General features: G+C 43.2%; 1 protein-coding gene across 1 annotated transcript in view; it reads right to left on the bottom strand.

Annotated features, from left to right (window-relative positions):
* Positions 1–17298, bottom strand: part of gpat2 (glycerol-3-phosphate acyltransferase 2, mitochondrial) — a 71623-nt gene that overhangs the window by 18277 nt on the left and 36048 nt on the right. Inside the window, exons 4-9 of the mRNA XM_080738650.1 lie at positions 16712–16785; positions 16219–16329; positions 7772–7885; positions 6847–6946; positions 1615–1748; positions 1372–1471 (exon numbers count right to left, since the gene is read on the bottom strand). Of these exons, the coding sequence (XP_080594776.1) occupies positions 1372–1471; positions 1615–1748; positions 6847–6946; positions 7772–7885; positions 16219–16329; positions 16712–16785 (633 nt within the window). The remainder of the gene's footprint in view (positions 1–1371; positions 1472–1614; positions 1749–6846; positions 6947–7771; positions 7886–16218; positions 16330–16711; positions 16786–17298) is intronic.

Raw genomic sequence — 17298 nt, 5'->3', positions numbered from 1 at the left:
TGATCTTAATAAAACCAGTAACTCGCTAAATGAAAAGTACTTTATTTGCCAAACAGAGTATAATGTGCACAAAAAAAAACCTCCCCAGTCAGGTACAGATATAATGCACTGGTGATAGTAAAAGGGAATGATATGAAAGGAAAAAACAGCGGGGGGAACGAGCGTTTATGTGAAGCGAAGTGAGAATTGATCCGAGGTAATGGCGTCAAAGACAGGGAACGAGGAGAGGGACGGTAATATCACTCCAAGGAAATCTCCAAAGGAAACGCACCAGCAAATTACCTTTCCCTGCAGATAAGAGTGAAGCCACCTGCCTGGGCCTGCCACGCATAATCTGCCCACGCTCCCCAACCCCCATCCGTTTCTCCCCTCCTTCTATACCAGAGATTCATTCCTCGTTGCATTTGTCTCCCACACGTCCCAAAATGAAGTGTGCTGGTATTATCACTGTCGGGCACAAAACTTATATCTCCATTAGAGATACGCAGATCTCGGTTTTAGCCGCGGTTAACGCGGATAACCGCAATTATAGGTGGATTTGGGTCAATCAAAATTATTAATGAATATTGGATAAACCGCGGGTGAAAAAACGCGATAATCTATTACAGCACAAAATCTTGCCACATGTGCGCTTGTAATATTTTAATATTAAGTCATTTTCCACCAGGCCATTAGCCGCCCACTACATTTGTTTGGCCAGCAAGGGGTCCTTCCACTTCAAAGCAACAACAGTGGACGCAAAATGCCGCAAATGGGAGGAATAAAAGTTTGGTGTTCTTAACCCTGGATACGACTTATGAAAAGTTGCTTTGTGAGAAAGTGATTGAAGACCGTTACCATGGATATGTAAGCAGTGGTGAGTGACATTGTTAAACCTTGCTAACCTTGTTAACCAAGAAAACTAACTTCAGGGAAATAATTATTTGACATGTGGTCGGCGTGGATCTATAAATATGATATAATTAATGCGATTAATGTCCTATTTTATATTTCATCATATGACTGTCTAGCTAAAGTAGCTTAAATAGCTGATCAACAAGCTCACAGCTTGTAGAGCTTGTTTTAGATTCCGTTTTTGATACCTTTCGCCTATAACCACATGCCCAAATGATGGATGCCAGGTTGAAAGTCATTACATCTGTCTGCAGGTTTTATAATTATTTAACCAAAGAAAAGTATTAGCAACGAGGAGGGGAGAAGCAGGTGGGTGTCATTCTGACTGAGCTGGCCCCAATGAGGGTGAAAGCGGTGTGCTGCTCACGAGAGCCGTGAAAAGCTTTATATGCAATACGCACGTGCACACGTGAGGTTGCGCACATGTCACATGGCCTGTGGGAGTCGGTGCTGGGAGTCGGTGCTGGGAGGACTTACGGTCGTCATGACTGGAGAGTACAGGCTGTCCATCTGGGCATCCTGCTCGGTGAGCATGCCAGGTGGGAGGAGGATCACTCCAAGCTTCTGCAGGATCAACCTGTGGGAGGAACAGCCAAACATTAGCTGACAACATGCAACGGCTGGCCCTCCACGTCATCCTGTGTTACCTCCATGCAACTTGCATAACAGCTTGTGTGTACATGCGTGTACTGGATGTGTGCATGCAAGTGCATACTGTACCGTAGCCAGGAGCAGTTAATCTGCACGGGACAGAGAGTGTAGGGGACTCTCAGATTGTGGCAGAAGAGAACCAGAGAGATCAGAATGTAGTCCATAATGCTCTGATGCACACATACATACACCAGCACAAAGCCCTGGGAAAGAGAAAAAACATACAGAGTTTTAGATAATTGTATTCACAGACACTTATCATGGCGAATGCTGCCATACTGCGCAGAGGTACATGAGCAAGATGAGAGGGGAAGCTCACACACACAAAACATATTGCTGTGGTTTAACCTTTGATCATTATTGATCATCATGGCCCACAAAGCGCATCTAACTTAATAACAGCCAAATGGAACGCTGAAAAGTACATTTATATGTTAAACAGAGATGCCACTGCAGGAGGACTGAAAGTGGCGAGGAAGGCTGCATTAAAGATCTACACAGTATGCATCACTGAATGTGTATAACCAGACCAAGAATAGATCTAGAGTGGAGTTTTTTTTCTTCCAAGCGACAGCGTTCTCTTATTATGTGTTTGACCTTTCACATTGTAAAGTTTCTTTAGGAAGACAGGGTGCATGTTTCTGGCTTGCTGCAGGTTGCTTTGTTTTCTGAAGAGATGGGAAATTATTTTACAGATTTCACGACTTACATTTAAACTAATAATGCCTTTTGAAAATGATAATGTTTTGCTATTATAAATAATCATAATAATAATATTGCTAATAAATCGGGCAATTCATGCAATAGAGAGGTTAGGCTCTACTACCTGTAGTGGTGAGGTGCCAGCCAACGGAAATAAGTAACAGAAAATTTGCATCGCAAATCCTGATGTAATATTTATTAGGACATTATTAGAACACTTTCTGCTGCCTAAACATCTCCAAGGAACCATTACCTTATCGTGGTGGAGAGATGTAAATATATACTGTATATAGTGTATGTATAAATGCACATACGTGAAATTCATCCTCTGCATTTACCCATCTTATAACAACTAGGAGCAGTGAGCAGCCATTCGCTCGGGGAGCTGGCGGCCTGGCGCTCAGGGAGCAATTAGGGGTTAAGAGTCTTGCTCAAGGACACACATCGACACATTGCTGGCCTGGACTGGAATCGTACCTGGGACAACCAGGCGCTCGGGCTCCCCAGGCGTGCTCACTAACTACTCAGTTTTTTGCCGTTTGTGGGCCCCAATGAGCCATATTGGAGCCTGGTGCTCTTGGTAGGGTTTCCCATGGCAAATTGATCTCGGGGGAGGGGCTTGACCTAAAATGGTTCAAGAAGACCCCATAAAAGAATGAGGAAGAAGACAGGATACCCAGCCCAGGGGAAGCCCAGGGCCCTTTTCTGGAACAAGGCTCAGGAGTAGTGCTTGACAGACGGGGTTCGCTCATAATTCCAATCCCCCATTTTTCCAATGTCCCAATAGTCCAACAAACGTTACATTAGTGTGAAGTTAGGGTTAGGGATATTTATAATGGGGTCCAGTCAGACCAGAATAATGGACTGTCAAAATAATGACATGGCACCCGACAAACAGCGCCTGGTGGCCAGGCTAGCCACAGAGCTTGGCCAGGCACGGCCTGAAAAAGACATATGGCCTCTAGTCAATCCCGTGGGTCCACCACCCATAGGAAGAACCGTGACCTGACCAGACCTGGGCAGCAGAGGATGATTTGGGGATATGGAATGTCATTTTGCTGAAGGGGAAGGGGAAAGCTTGTGTGGGAGGTGGAGCGCTACCAAGCAGACCTGGTGAGGCTTGCCTCCATGCAGAGCAGGGCTTCTGGAACCAAACTCCTTGACAGGGGTTGGACCTTATTTTTCTCTGGAAAACTCGAGCCCCTGGTTGAGTGCCGCTACATTGGACTTTAACCCAGTGGACGAGAGGGTTGCCACCCTACGCCTTGGGGGTGCACAAACAAGGTGTGCAATTGGGTGGAACGGTCTCCCTGATCTGCAGCCGAGTGGTGCCTAGCCATGGATTGACCATAACCAACACCATGTTCAAACATAAGCATGATCATAGTCAGTGTACATTGGGTGTAGAGACTTGTGACTCCTAGAGGTGGTATTGAAACCACATGCCCCCTCTGTCTGCAGTTGTGTACTTAAGTACTGTACTTGAGTACAATTTTGAGGTACTTTTACTTTACTACTAAGTATTTCCAATTTCCAATACTTTTACTTCTACTCCACTACATCTCAGATCCAAATATTGTACTTTTTCTCCACTACATTTATTTGAAAGCGTTAGTTACTAGTTACTTTGCAGATATAAATTATAATACATAAAACATACATCTACCATTTGTCATATTTTATACCTAGGCTGTTTGAAAATAGCAGATCTACAAACCACAACGCGTCGTATTGCGATGCGTTGTGAGCTTGTAGACATTTTTATGCCAATACATTTGTACTTTTACTTAAAGGAGCTATAGTCAACTTTTTCTTGAAAAACGGATGCTAAAATAAAAATAATGTTTCGAAAATATTTTATAAAAAAATAAGCTTCATATATGTGTTTCAATTAAAAAATGACCACAAAAAGCGGAAAAATAAAGATAAAATAATCATTTTGGCCCTTTGTTTACATTTTTCGGACCCTGTAAATGTAAACAAAGGACCAAAATGATTATGTTATCATTATTTTTCCGCTTTTTGTGGTCATTTTTTTTATTGAAACACATATATGAAGCTTATTTTTTTATAAAATATTTTCGAAACATTATTTTTATTTTAGCATCCGTTTTTCAAGAAAAAGTTGACTATAGCTCCTTTAAGTAAACTCTAAATTCCAGACTTTTACTTGTAACAGAGTATTTCTATGTTGCAGTATTAATACTTTTAAAAACATGCGAGTGCCAATGAGGATTCAACACCCTAGTCTCCGTGGTGGTGGCAAGGAATGTTACCCCTGCGGCACTCGAGAGCCGGCTATTAAATTTTGAAATATCTTGTGTGGACATCATAGCCTATGTGGTATGCGACTGGACCACTAGGCCAACGGGCACCCCATTGTCCCATTCGCCTATAGAGTCGATGCCAAGAGAGATTGACTTAAGTAAATTCAGGTATGAGCAGTGTTGGGAAAGTTCACTTTCAACATGAACTAGTTCAAGTTCAAGTTCAAAACTTCTAAAATGAACTAGTTCATTTCATAGTTCATAATTCCACATTTTGAAATAAAGTTATGGTTCCCCAAAATGAACTAACATTGTTTTTAGTAATTTTTGTAACCATATTTGTTTTATACTTTTAGTTACAGTATTTTCTGGACTATAAGGCGCACCTGACTATAAGGCGCACTGTCAATGAATGGTCTATTTTCAAACTGTTTTCATATATAAGGCGCACCTGACTATAAGGCGCACATAATAGACGCTAACGTTGCGTTATGCATCCAACAGATGGAGCTGTGCTAAAGGGAATGTCAATGTCAATGAATGATCCATATATAAGGCGCACTGGACTATAAGGCGCACTGTAGTTTTTTGAGAAAATTAAAGGCTTTTAAGTGCGCCTTATAGTCCGGAAAATACGGGTAGTTAGTTTTTTTAGACATTGCTGCAAGCTATTATTTATTAAAATTATTGACACAGCCCATATAAAACCACACACAGCAATCATTTCCAGTCTTCCTGCACCCTTATTGTGAAGGCAGATGTTTCTAACCGTCACGCACATTTGCATGTTTCCGCGTTGGTTAAAATAGCTGATCTACAAGCTCACGTCGACTCGTGGATGCGACGTGTTGTGAGCTTACAGATCAGTCATTTTCAGCATGCAACACATGTCATACGACATAGTCAGGCTTTACTCGGGAGACATAGCGAGGAGGAGAGGACAGTAGGGGTGCCGGAAAAAAATCTATTTGAACTCGAATCGCATTTCTAACATGGTAAGATTTAGAATCGATTCTCATTTTCTAAAAAACGTTTTTTTTTTTTATTAAATATCATTATTAGATATTATGATTTTTATTTTAAGATTTTTTCATTATGATTCTTCTATTAATTTTTTTTATTAGATTTTATGTTGTGTTTGTACAAGTTAAAAGAATGTGTGCAATTATGAATGAATCAGACATGTTAATTTGCAATAAGTTGATAAAACCTTTACAATTATAAAAGCTACATAAATGTACTGCTTTCATGCCTGCTTTCATCCTGATATCCTATGAATTGAATAGAGAATCGTTTTGAATCGAGAATCGTTTTTAAATCGGAATATAATTTCGTTTGGATTTGAAAGAATCTAAGAAAAATCGAATTGTGACCCCAAGAATCGATTCTGAATGGAATTGTGGGATACCCAAAGATTCGCAGCTCTATGCGCTTCATGTGAAGAGAAGCACCCAGCTTCAGTGCAGACAGCACCGCTCACATATCAACGCTCACAAGGTCTGCGCCTGGGTGCTGTATAGAGCATGTAAATGCAAAGAAAGGCGAGAGGACAGACGACCGCGGACGCCCGCGCGAACGGCCCGGCGAGTGCCGTTCACGGACATCAGAATAAACACGTTCAATCAAGCGTTCAAACGGAAATAAAGAACGTTCAGTTCACGTTCGCCCAAAATATGACCGATCGTTCATTGAACGCGTTCGGGTACAACACTAGGTATGAGTCATCAAACCAATCTAAAATCACCACACTCCAGCAACGGAACATTAAGATTGTTATCAATGGCCGCATAAATTTACCTTTTGAATTATGTTTTGGAAATTAGAAGGTGCAAACAAACTACTGCAGTCATTCATGCCTAAATTATAGCTCTATAAGAGGAGAAAATGCCTCGAAGTTCTTTTAAAAACTCAAATTGTATAAAACTTTAGCCAAGCATGTAATTAGAGTCAACTATTATAGACCACTCCTGACTGCTCACAAAAATACACTGAAATGTTACAATGATACCTATTTAACCTCTCCTAGTCAAAGTCTGTGGATGTTTATTGGCTGGAAAAGTTATAGCCAACAGCAAGGTTTGTGCTTACATTTCCTAAGCAGTCATTTCTAACGAGAATGGAACCGAAAAAACTTCAACAATGCACCACTGAACAATTACTTGTGCAATTCTGTGTATTGAGGAGGGAGAAATAGGCTTGCCTCGCTTCCAGTTCCAATTATAAGAGTATTTAGCATAGATAGTAACATCTTTGAATAGAAAACTACAAGGCTTTGTGGGCCCCACCTTTTTATGTACATTCTTTTTTACTTTGGGATGTTGAGTGTGTATACCTTTTGTGTCTCTCTGTGCAAAGCTGCCAGGTGGTTGAGATTAACCTGAACACTGCAGAACACTGAGCCGAGAATCTTCAACATCGCCCAGCCCACAAATCTGGACATGGAAAAAAAAGAGTGAGGCGTTGGAGGGTGGGTGAGTGGAAGGTAGGAGTGGACAGGTTGGGAGAGATGGATGACTAGATAGAGAGAGAGTGGGAAGAGAGCAGGAGGGGAGAATATAAAAGTACACTTGGGGGTAAAGGAGAGAGGTAATGCAGATTGAAACAGAAAGCAAATTGAACTGTGGAAGGAAGTGAAAACGGAAAGAAAGAAGTGGCAACGTGTGATGGACGGAGGGACCGAAAAGATGGATGGCTTTAAGAAATTAACTGATGCTACTGGAAGAGAGCAAGATGGAGAGCAATAAAATGAAAATGTGTGTGAGGGGGTGCACAGAGCGATGTACACAGAAGCAATGAAGGGGTGGGAGAGAGACAGAAAGCGAGAAAACGAAGAAAGGAGCATTGAAAAAGACAAGTGCAGGGGACAATTTCGAGGAAGGGTTCCAATGACTTGGAAAAAAAATGGGATAGAGAAAAGACTTGAAACTCAATAGACAGGATTAGATTTAGATTCCATTTCACTGGCGTTTCACAGAATTCCAGTACCAGCACCGGATGATTAACCACCCACCCCTTAAAAAAGATATATATATAATAAATAAATAAAAGGGCCGGAGGACCCAGACAGGCACAAAACAGAACTATAAGTCATACACAAAAACATACTCTCGCACTCGCGCGCGCACACACACACACACACACACACACACACACACACACACACACACACACACACACACACACACACACACACACACACACACACACACACACACACACACACACACACACACACACACACACACACACACACACACCGCAAGAAGCGTGGGGAGATGCAGGCGTTAATGAGGGACAGATAGGGTGAGAGGCAGCTGTATCGTTCTGGGTCCTCTTCCACCTCTGGCAACGCAGCGAGGGCCTCACGAACCCTGAAAGACATGGAAGACACAGAGGGGATTTAACACTTTGTGAAGGCACAGGCGCAGTCTTAAGCACCTTCCTCTGTCCTCTGCTTCCAGTAGGACAACAATGGGAAAAAAGCAACACCACCACTATGGCCTGTCACACAGAGGTTAAATTCAGCCTCCTTTCCATTCATTGTCTCCACCAGCCGAAGGCTGAGGGAGAGTATGTTTTCCCGTCCGTCCGTCCGTCCGTCCGTCCGTCCGTCCGTCCGTCCGTCCGTCCGTCCGTCCGTCCGTCCGTCCGTCCGTCCGTCCGTCCGTCCGTCCGTCCGTCCGTCCGTCCGTCCGTCCGTCCGTCCGTCCGTCCGTCCGTCCGTCCGTCCGTCCGTGCGTGCGTCCTCGCAGTTTGTGAGCAGCTAATCTCAGTCACTGTTGGCCCGATCGCTGCCAAACTGAGCACACACACTCCCTGGATGCCAATCTAGAACCTCTGCCCCACATTTTTGGAGCTGTGTGAAGCACAGGCTCCCTATACGTGGCTGTGTGGGTCTGTGTGTCTGTGTGTCTGTGTGTGTGTGTGTGTGTATGTAGCCTGAACTTCCTAAACTTCGGCACGCCACTAGTCCCACAGTTTTGCCACCACACACTCGCGCCATATCAAATCGACCGGCTTACTCGGGAATCGTGGGCTATTACTTTTCTAAGAGAAAGGTTCTATAGTTTAATTGATATTAATTTATTAGTGAATTAATTTTCCCCATTGACTTATAATGGGAATCGCAAAAACTCACATTCAATTATTTGTCTCTCGCAAACCATAGGGGCTAGAGTTTCAAGACTTGGAGAGGAGGTTCATAATGATTTCAAGGATTAAATGAAAAATAATTGTGTCATTTGGCCGCATGGTGGCGCCATAACACCCCACTTTACGTTTTGGCCTGTAACTCTTGAACCGTAGGTCGGAAAATTAAAATTATTTTTTCCCTGGATTCCTTGGGCCATGACGCATCTCCCCATATAGGCCACGCCCATTTGCGCCATGATAGATTGTCCGCCATCTTGAATTTTCTCCAAAACACACTTTTTGCTCCTTTTCCTACATATTTTCTTCAAATGTCACAAAAATCGGTACACATGATCCACACACACACACACACACACACACACACACACACACACACACACACACACACACACACACACACACACACACACACACACACACACACACACACACACACACACACACACACACACACACACACACACACACACAGGTGTGATTTTTCAAATCAGCCTCATGGTGGCGCTATAACAGGCCGATTTGTGTGGCCTGGTTGTTACCAGCTAATCTCCGGCGCCGTCGGCCCGATCGCTGCCAAACTGAGCACACACACTCCCTGGATGCTAATTCAGAACCTCTGCCCCACATTTTTTAAATCAGCCTCATGGTGGCGCTATAACAGGCCGATTTGTGTGGCCTGGTGGAGACCTGTGCTCGGAAGAGCACTGCTTCTAGTTTGAACTGAATTTAACATAAAAACTACTCAAGGCTCGGGCTCAGTGACAGGAACATATGGAACCAGACTAGACTCTCAAATGTCCCCACCCCATATCCTCACGCTACCCTTCATTCTCTATATCTCTGTCTGCATCGCTTATCACGCTCTCTCTCTCTCTCTCTCTCTCTCTCTGAACGTTTCTCTCTCTCTCTCTCTATCTGTGAACGTTTCTGTATCATTGATCGCTTGTTTAGACTTGTCTGGTCTCTCTGCCCTTCTTTAAAGTGATATTTAACCTTGGTAGACCCTTAGGTTGTATTATAGCTACCAGAGCATGATACAAACATTGTCATATGGACCGTCCATATATGGGCATTGACCAATATGGGCTTAATATTGATGACATCAGGGATCTCCATATATGATTGCCAGAAGAGGCTGTCTTAGTCATTCAGTCAACAATGTGATGTCACAACAGATCAGCTATTCATGGGTTGCATTTGTAGTCCTACACCGGCCATGTTGAGCACCAACACAGTGTTCTGATTGAACATTAGAACATTAGTTCTATGCCAGTCAGACAAATTGAAATTAGTGTTGGTCCTCAACATGGCCGTTTAGGACTACAAATGCAACCCATGAATAGACATTGAGGCGTTACGGACTGACGGACAGGATCTGCCGGTTTTGATAGTAGGTCGCAATTATTATATCAATTTTTTACTGGTTCATTTACAGACAAGATATAGGTAAATTGCCGTAGATTTAATGTTCACACTGGCTGTTTGGGCATAATAGGTCAGCTGTGGGGGACTGCCCCATAGGTCGAACTCCCGTTGGGTCGACTGAGGTTAGGGTTAGGTTTAGGCATAGTTTTACTGAGGTTAGGGTTAGGTTTAGGTGGTCGGACGAAAGAGAGTTCGACCTAAGGACATGTTACCCAGCCGTGTTCCCTGCGAGGCTGCGACACCGTTGTACAAAACAGGCATTAGTTGAAGTCTCAGCAAGAAAACACAGACAGTAATCCTGTTCTCTATACTGCCTCCCCCTGCCAGCCGGGGTGCCTGATGGAAGGGAAAGGAACTGGTTGGAATAACGTGTTCCTTCCACGCGCTACTTCCAGCCGGGGAATCTCTCCCCTGTCAGGTAAAAAGAAGCAGCTTGGACTCCTCATGCATAAAAGGAAGCATAAGGTCAGTCCGTTGCTCACCCCAGGTTAGCAGAGGGAGTGTAGCGCCCAGGATTACATTGGATAATTGGCACTGGGTGAAAAATGGGTTGCAAAATCGTGGAATAAAATGTTTTAAAAAACAAATGGGTATAATATATTCAAACCCATGACAGGCTGGCATTGCAGCCTTGGGTACCCGGACCACCATACCGGCGGCTGAAGTGCTTTCCTTTTATCACAGAAAACATGTATTCATTCACTCACTCACTCACATACATAGAGTCAAAGTAGAGCCAACATGAAGACCACTGGGAAGAGAATTCCCCAAAAGGCATTCCAATCTGCAAATAGTCAACGTGCCAGAGAAAAGTGATAACAGTCTGGACCACATGAAGTCTGTTTCAGACCTGTTGGTAGAAGTCACAGGCCTTAGTGTTTTTGCCCTCACCCCAAGAACCGAGCTGCATAACTCCCTCAGCCCTAAACAAAGACAGGGGAGTTCATTGAAGCATTGAGCATGTGTGGTCTGTTTCCATCATGTCCAAGAGGCCTTGAGGTGGGTGGGCTCGACAACTTGAGCAATTACTGCAGATCTTCTTTGCGATTCTGCCCTTCAAGAGACGGGCAACATTCAATGTAGTCAACCAATTTTTATGTGGGTTGGCTCCAGCAGTCTGGGGCATTTCCCCCCTAGCTGTATACTTGATCTTGTCTGAATTAGGACCCAGAAGTGTACCACTGTATGCCCACCATTATCATCATTATTTATTGCTCATATCATTACTCTTTGCTATGATGGAGTGGATGATGTGATGGGGTCCTTTTCATTTTGAGAATACGTTGGCACTAAGGTCGTTTTGTTTCTGTTTGATATTGAGGAATATGCGGTTTGGGCCAGATGTGACCTCAGCATACTTCTTGGAAGTAGTTTTTTATTTTTATTGTCTCCACCAGGCCAAAAGTGTGGCCGAGATTATGCCCTGGCGTAGACCTGTATTCAGTTCAGAGATTGCGTTAGACCGGAAATTGCCGGATTTGACCGATTTATAATGACAAAGACCGGAAAATATAAACCTCATCGGACATAAGGACCGATTGAAAATGACACGGCAGTTCACCGCAAGTCTCTCTCTCTCTCTCTCTCTCTCTCTCTTTCTCAATGTCTCTCTCTCTCTCTCCCTCATCACTCTCTCTCACATGCACGTCTGGTTGCACAAACACACACGGGTTAAGTTACACTTTTTCCTGTTAATAATAACCTGTGTGAAATAAGCTGCATTGGGAGGTAAACGGGAGACACTTTATTGTGAAGGTAAGACAGGAAATGATAGTTGTTGCTGGGTAGGCCTAGTTGTCGGTTTGTTATGTTGTCGCTATGCTCTCTATGAGCTGCCTTGGTTTTGGAATATGAGCGCGCAGTTTAAGTTATAGTACATGAATGGACAGTCAAAAATAAGTTGTATTATCAGAACTGTTTAGCCTAAACATTAATTTGCGAACGGGGCGCTGGGGGAGAGAGAAGACAGCAGTCCATTTCAGCGTCATTTTGCAATGCGCACTGTGAACCCATGGGAATTATTGAAGGCACGCAGGACAACTACAACCCATATAAAACAAACTTTATACACTCGATTGAAGTTCTTTATGAGGAGATGTTATGGAAACTGTACAAGATCACCACCAAAGCCTTTTCAACCTTCCCAAAGTTGCATAACAGAGATGCAGGATGATCGTGACCACTCGACCATACTAGTGAGTAGTCTATAATTGATTCCTTTCTGGCCAGATTAATCTATCAACCTATGAAACATTGCGCAGACCCCACTTTCAGACTATTTCTCATTATTCTGTACATTATTATGTGTTGGCCTGAAATATGATGCAGAACAGAAACAACTTGTTATGAAACCATGCAGTATCTGTGCAAACACACAGCCTGCGTGAGTAGTCCAATATAATTAATTTCCTTATGCAAGATGATCGATCATCATCAAAACATACAGCTTCGGAAGCTGTATGTTTTTTGTACAGCCTACTACTCCTTTACATTCAATTAGTTCAGTCCCAACTATACAGCAGGACTTAAACTGTTGTTATTGGCTATGTTTTTGCACCTGCTTGTCATCCATGCATTAAAATTATTATGTCCGGTATTTTTATCAGATGTCCGATAAATTTTAATCATGCCGGTCACGGTGACCGGCTGTTAAAAATCCTAGCGCAACCTCTGATTCAGTTACTTTAATTTATTTATTTTCTTCCCACTCCTAAACTGTGGAGTTTGGGTGCGTGTGGTCAGAGATGAAGTGGTTTGTGTGTTCTTGGCCGGTGTCAGCACTTGATAAATTTGTTCTCTTATCTCAGGAGAGGTATAAGATAAAGGATAACCGGAAGGACAAAACGTACGGGGTCCTGCAGCAAGTCTTGGTTGAGGAGACAGGCTTAGAAATAGTGTTCTTTTTAATCTCCGCCAGGAGATCATGCGTTTGGCCAAACGCATGATGGATGTGTGTGTGTGTGTGTGTGTGTGTGTGTGTGTGTGTGTGTGTGTGTGTGTGTGTGTGTGTGTGAGTGTGAGTGTGAGAGTGTGAGAGTGTGTGAGAGAGAGAGAGAGAGAGAGAGAAAGAGAGAGAGAGAGAGAGAGAGAGAGAGAGAGAGAGAGAGCGTGCACACACACGTCTGTTGTCAAGAAAGAGGTTTCGGGGGAATGAGAGAATAGGCCATGGAGAATAGAAAGTGCAGAGCCAGGGAAAATTAAATTAGAAAAGAGAGAGGGTAAGATTCAGAGTACGAAGAAAGAAAGGGATAGAGTAGCTGGGCCTACGGACAGACGCACGCACGCACACGCACACACAAACATAACTTAAGATAACGAAGGCGTTGAATATTAGGCAAAATGAAAACAATTTCATTTTGTATCAAGTTTAATCAAGTAACAGGGTGATGAATGTGTATCAGAGCCATTAAAACGGGAATGAAGTAGCTTTACCGAATATAAAAATGTACCCGAACCATGTTAGTATAGTGGGAAATGATTCATCAGGGAATGATTTGAAGAGTAGAAATGCAATCTCTATGATTTTATTGGTTGAAACCAGAACATGAGTTACTGATGTGATTTGATTAGAACCAGAGTATGATTTATATGAAAATCACTGGACCACCCTAGAAAGTTAGAGAGACGGTATAAATATGCAAAATATAAAAACTGCAAAATAGAGAAGTATGGGTGTTCCTCATCTGGATGCTGAAGGCAGCTCACTGGCTGCTCTAACCTCTAGCGAGGACCTTGGTACCTCTTCACTAAAAATGAGATTCTTTCAAACTGTTTATTATAGCACTACTACAGAGGAAAGGGCTGCCAAGACAACAGATAGGAAATTATATCAGCACTGGCCATCTGCTCTGGTTTCTTCCTATAGTATACTGAAGGAAAAAACAAAGTTCAATGTTACTCTGCTGTGTATAGTAAAATAGTCCTACAGTACATGCTTGGGAATTGTATCTTTATTACAGGTTACAGAAGGGGGGATTTAGGGTAAGCAGGAAAGGCATCTGGAATATAATGTTGGTTAGATGTCAGGAAAGTCAACATAAGCATTAAAATATCCTTATGGAATTTCAGTCACAGGTGAGAAGTATCGCTGTGTTCATGATTTGAGGCATTTGCTCAAAACAGACCAATGCTGCAAACTTTGGAAGCAAATTTTGGCCAATCAGGATGGAATATGAAAAATCTGACAGATCTGTCTTGATCACATGCCTATAGAGCAGTGGTTCCCAAACTTTTTTGTCACAGGGCACCCCATAAATATTTTTTTAATCAGAGGCACCCCTACATTATAATTTTCAGTCCCAGCACCTTATATTAATAGCATATTGTCGTTGTCAGTCAGAAACCTTGTATGTCCAAAACCGTTCGTTTTGTATTTATCATCTATCAAATTAACTAAACTAGTGAAAACAGCAGATCTACAAGCACACATGCTTGTAGATCGTCTGTTTTCACTAGTTTTGTGTGACAGTCTTGTATGATGAAGCAGGGCTTTGCTTTAGCAAAAGACGTACACATTTGAAACTTGGAGATATGAGGTTTCTGCCCGACAGCAATCTGAGTTCCCAGAGGTTCTTTTGTTCGCCACTAGGGGGGCGAGAAGAACCTCTGGGCCAAAACTATGATATTCCTGGGGCAGGAAGTTGTCCCAGGCTCAGAATCTGAGCTGGGACAATACAGGAAGTAGAGCCCTGTGCAAACCTTCAAAACATTCAGAAAAGAAACCAACCAAAAACACTACAACAATTTGCAGCCCATGTTTCAAGGTGAATCCTACCAGACTAGCCCGACAGTGACAATATTTTAGTGATTATGTTGCGAGGAAAACGTTGAGATAATAGCCATTTTGGTTAGAACTGACTGAAAATAACTTTGTACTTCAAGTTTAAAATGATACTAAATATTGTTTCAAGTGTCCAAATAAATTCCAAATATTATCAAATTATCTCGCGGCACCCCTGGACTGCCGTCGCGGCACCCCAGGGTGCCCCGTCACCCCAGGGTGCCCCGTCACCCACTTTGAAAACCCCTGCTATAGAGATACCATGCAAGGAGTGAATGGAATCGCTACTTCCGTTTTCTCTCTCATGTAGCGCAGCAGAAAGAGATTAACACTGAATGCCACCCTTTAATAAGAATCTACAAAACTGGTGCCAGCTATTTTGTTTAATTTTACCTTTTTATGGGGGCCAAAATCATATTTTGTACTTAAATTACATATATAAAACTATGCTTCTATCGAAAGCCACACTACCCCTCTTACAAAGGAAACATTTTATATTTATATATATATATCCTATCATTAGATTTGGGCTTCAATAGAACATGTGTAAGATGTCTTGATCATTATGATATGTTTATGCTGTCATTGAGACTGTGTTCTCTAGAGTGCAATGGCCTTTGAAAACCACCAGGTGGTGTTCTCCTACTATCTGATCGTCAAATAGAAGAAGAAAGAGACACTTTTATTTTTTTGGACCGGGGCCTATCTGTTTACATTTTGGCCAGGCCTTTTTGCTAACATGCTATAACAGTTCCGAGCCGGCGATCGCTATCAAGGGCTCGTTCAATCGCCGAATGGATGGCACCGTTAGAACGGCGTTATTTTTTCCTTTCGAATGAGTACTCTTACTTCGTCTGGGAAGCACGGGAAGTGTATAAACGAACGTTTATTATTAACGTTAAGGTGGTAGGAACCAATGTTCGGTTTTACCATCCGGACTGTGTTTCCCGTCGGACTGTGTTTCACTGTGCTACAGTCAAATCGGTCCGGTCGCGGAGGCTAACGGCATGAGTTTAGAGCGGATTTTTGAAATTACAATTAGGTTATGAAAGATACAACTTTTGATTAATTAAAAAGATGTAAAGTGCGTAATTGGCACTACAGATCAAAGACGTATAGTGCGTAATTGGCGTTCAGAGAGTTTTAAGATGATTGACAATATTTGGACCCACATCATAGACCCCCCCCCCCCCCACACACACACACACACACACACACACACACACACACACACACACACACACACACACACACACACACACACACACACACACACACACACACACACACACACACACACACACACACACACACACACACACACACACACACACACACACACGATACCTGTTGCTTTTGCAGATTCTCTCCATCCTGTTGGTGACTGGACTCGGGTAGACCTTACATCCATTCACAAACAGCATACAGCACACCCTCCGCACCAGCCAGCCACGGTACCTTCCATATACAACATGGACTAGTTAGAAAATGTGTGTGAATTTCAGCACTGGTTCTCAACATGGGGTCTGGGGACCCCTAGGACTCCTTGAGGGGTTTCCAGGAGGTACTCAGCTAAATTATGCATACTGTAGCTAGGATCCAAATGGACACTTACATAACTCTGAGCGCTGAATCTCTGGGACTGTCTAATCTAATTTAACTGTGTACAAATGGAAACAATGCTGGTCCATTTGGTTCCATTTGTAGACTCTCAGACTTAAATTAACAGAGGATTTTATTTTTTATCAAATGAGGCTCCGTGGCCTAATGCATATGAAATGAAAAATAATTAATTGACGAATCTCAACTGGCATTGTACTTGCCAATATCATCACCATACCTTGTGTGGGTCTCGTTGATGCCAAGAAGGTTCTGGAAGCCAAGGGAAGGGGGGCAGAGTCCGGACTTCTTGTCCTGAGCCATGGCGTGAGAGGGACAGACGCAGACAGACACGCACGCACGCACGCACGCACGCACGCACGCACGCACGCACGCACGCACGCACGCACGCACGCACGCACGCACGCACACACACACACACACACACACACACACACACACACACACACACACACACACACACACACACACACACACACACACACACACACACACACACACACACACACACACACACACACACACACACACACACACACACACACACACACAAGCTCAGATTACACTGTGTCACAAAGAATCACATTAATCACATGAAAGATGCCATTATAACATTAGCGGCCCCTGTAGGATGCAGTCTTAATGGGGCCGTCTATTAAAGCATCTCTGGATCTGCTAAATGGGCTTTAGTGTGACAGGTCAGCCCACCCTATGACGGCGTTTATCTCTGAATCTGCAGTTCTATGTAACATGATAATGTGGACCCCACTCATACACTGCCTCCACACCCAATTACGCCTGTCAGGA

This window comes from Nannobrachium achirus (assembly GCF_963921795.1).
Source record: "Nannobrachium achirus genome assembly, chromosome: 12".
Classification (NCBI taxonomy): domain Eukaryota; kingdom Metazoa; phylum Chordata; class Actinopteri; order Myctophiformes; family Myctophidae; genus Nannobrachium; species Nannobrachium achirus.
The sequence above is the reverse complement of the archived record's forward strand: the minus strand, read 5'-3'. Positions and strand labels throughout refer to the sequence as shown.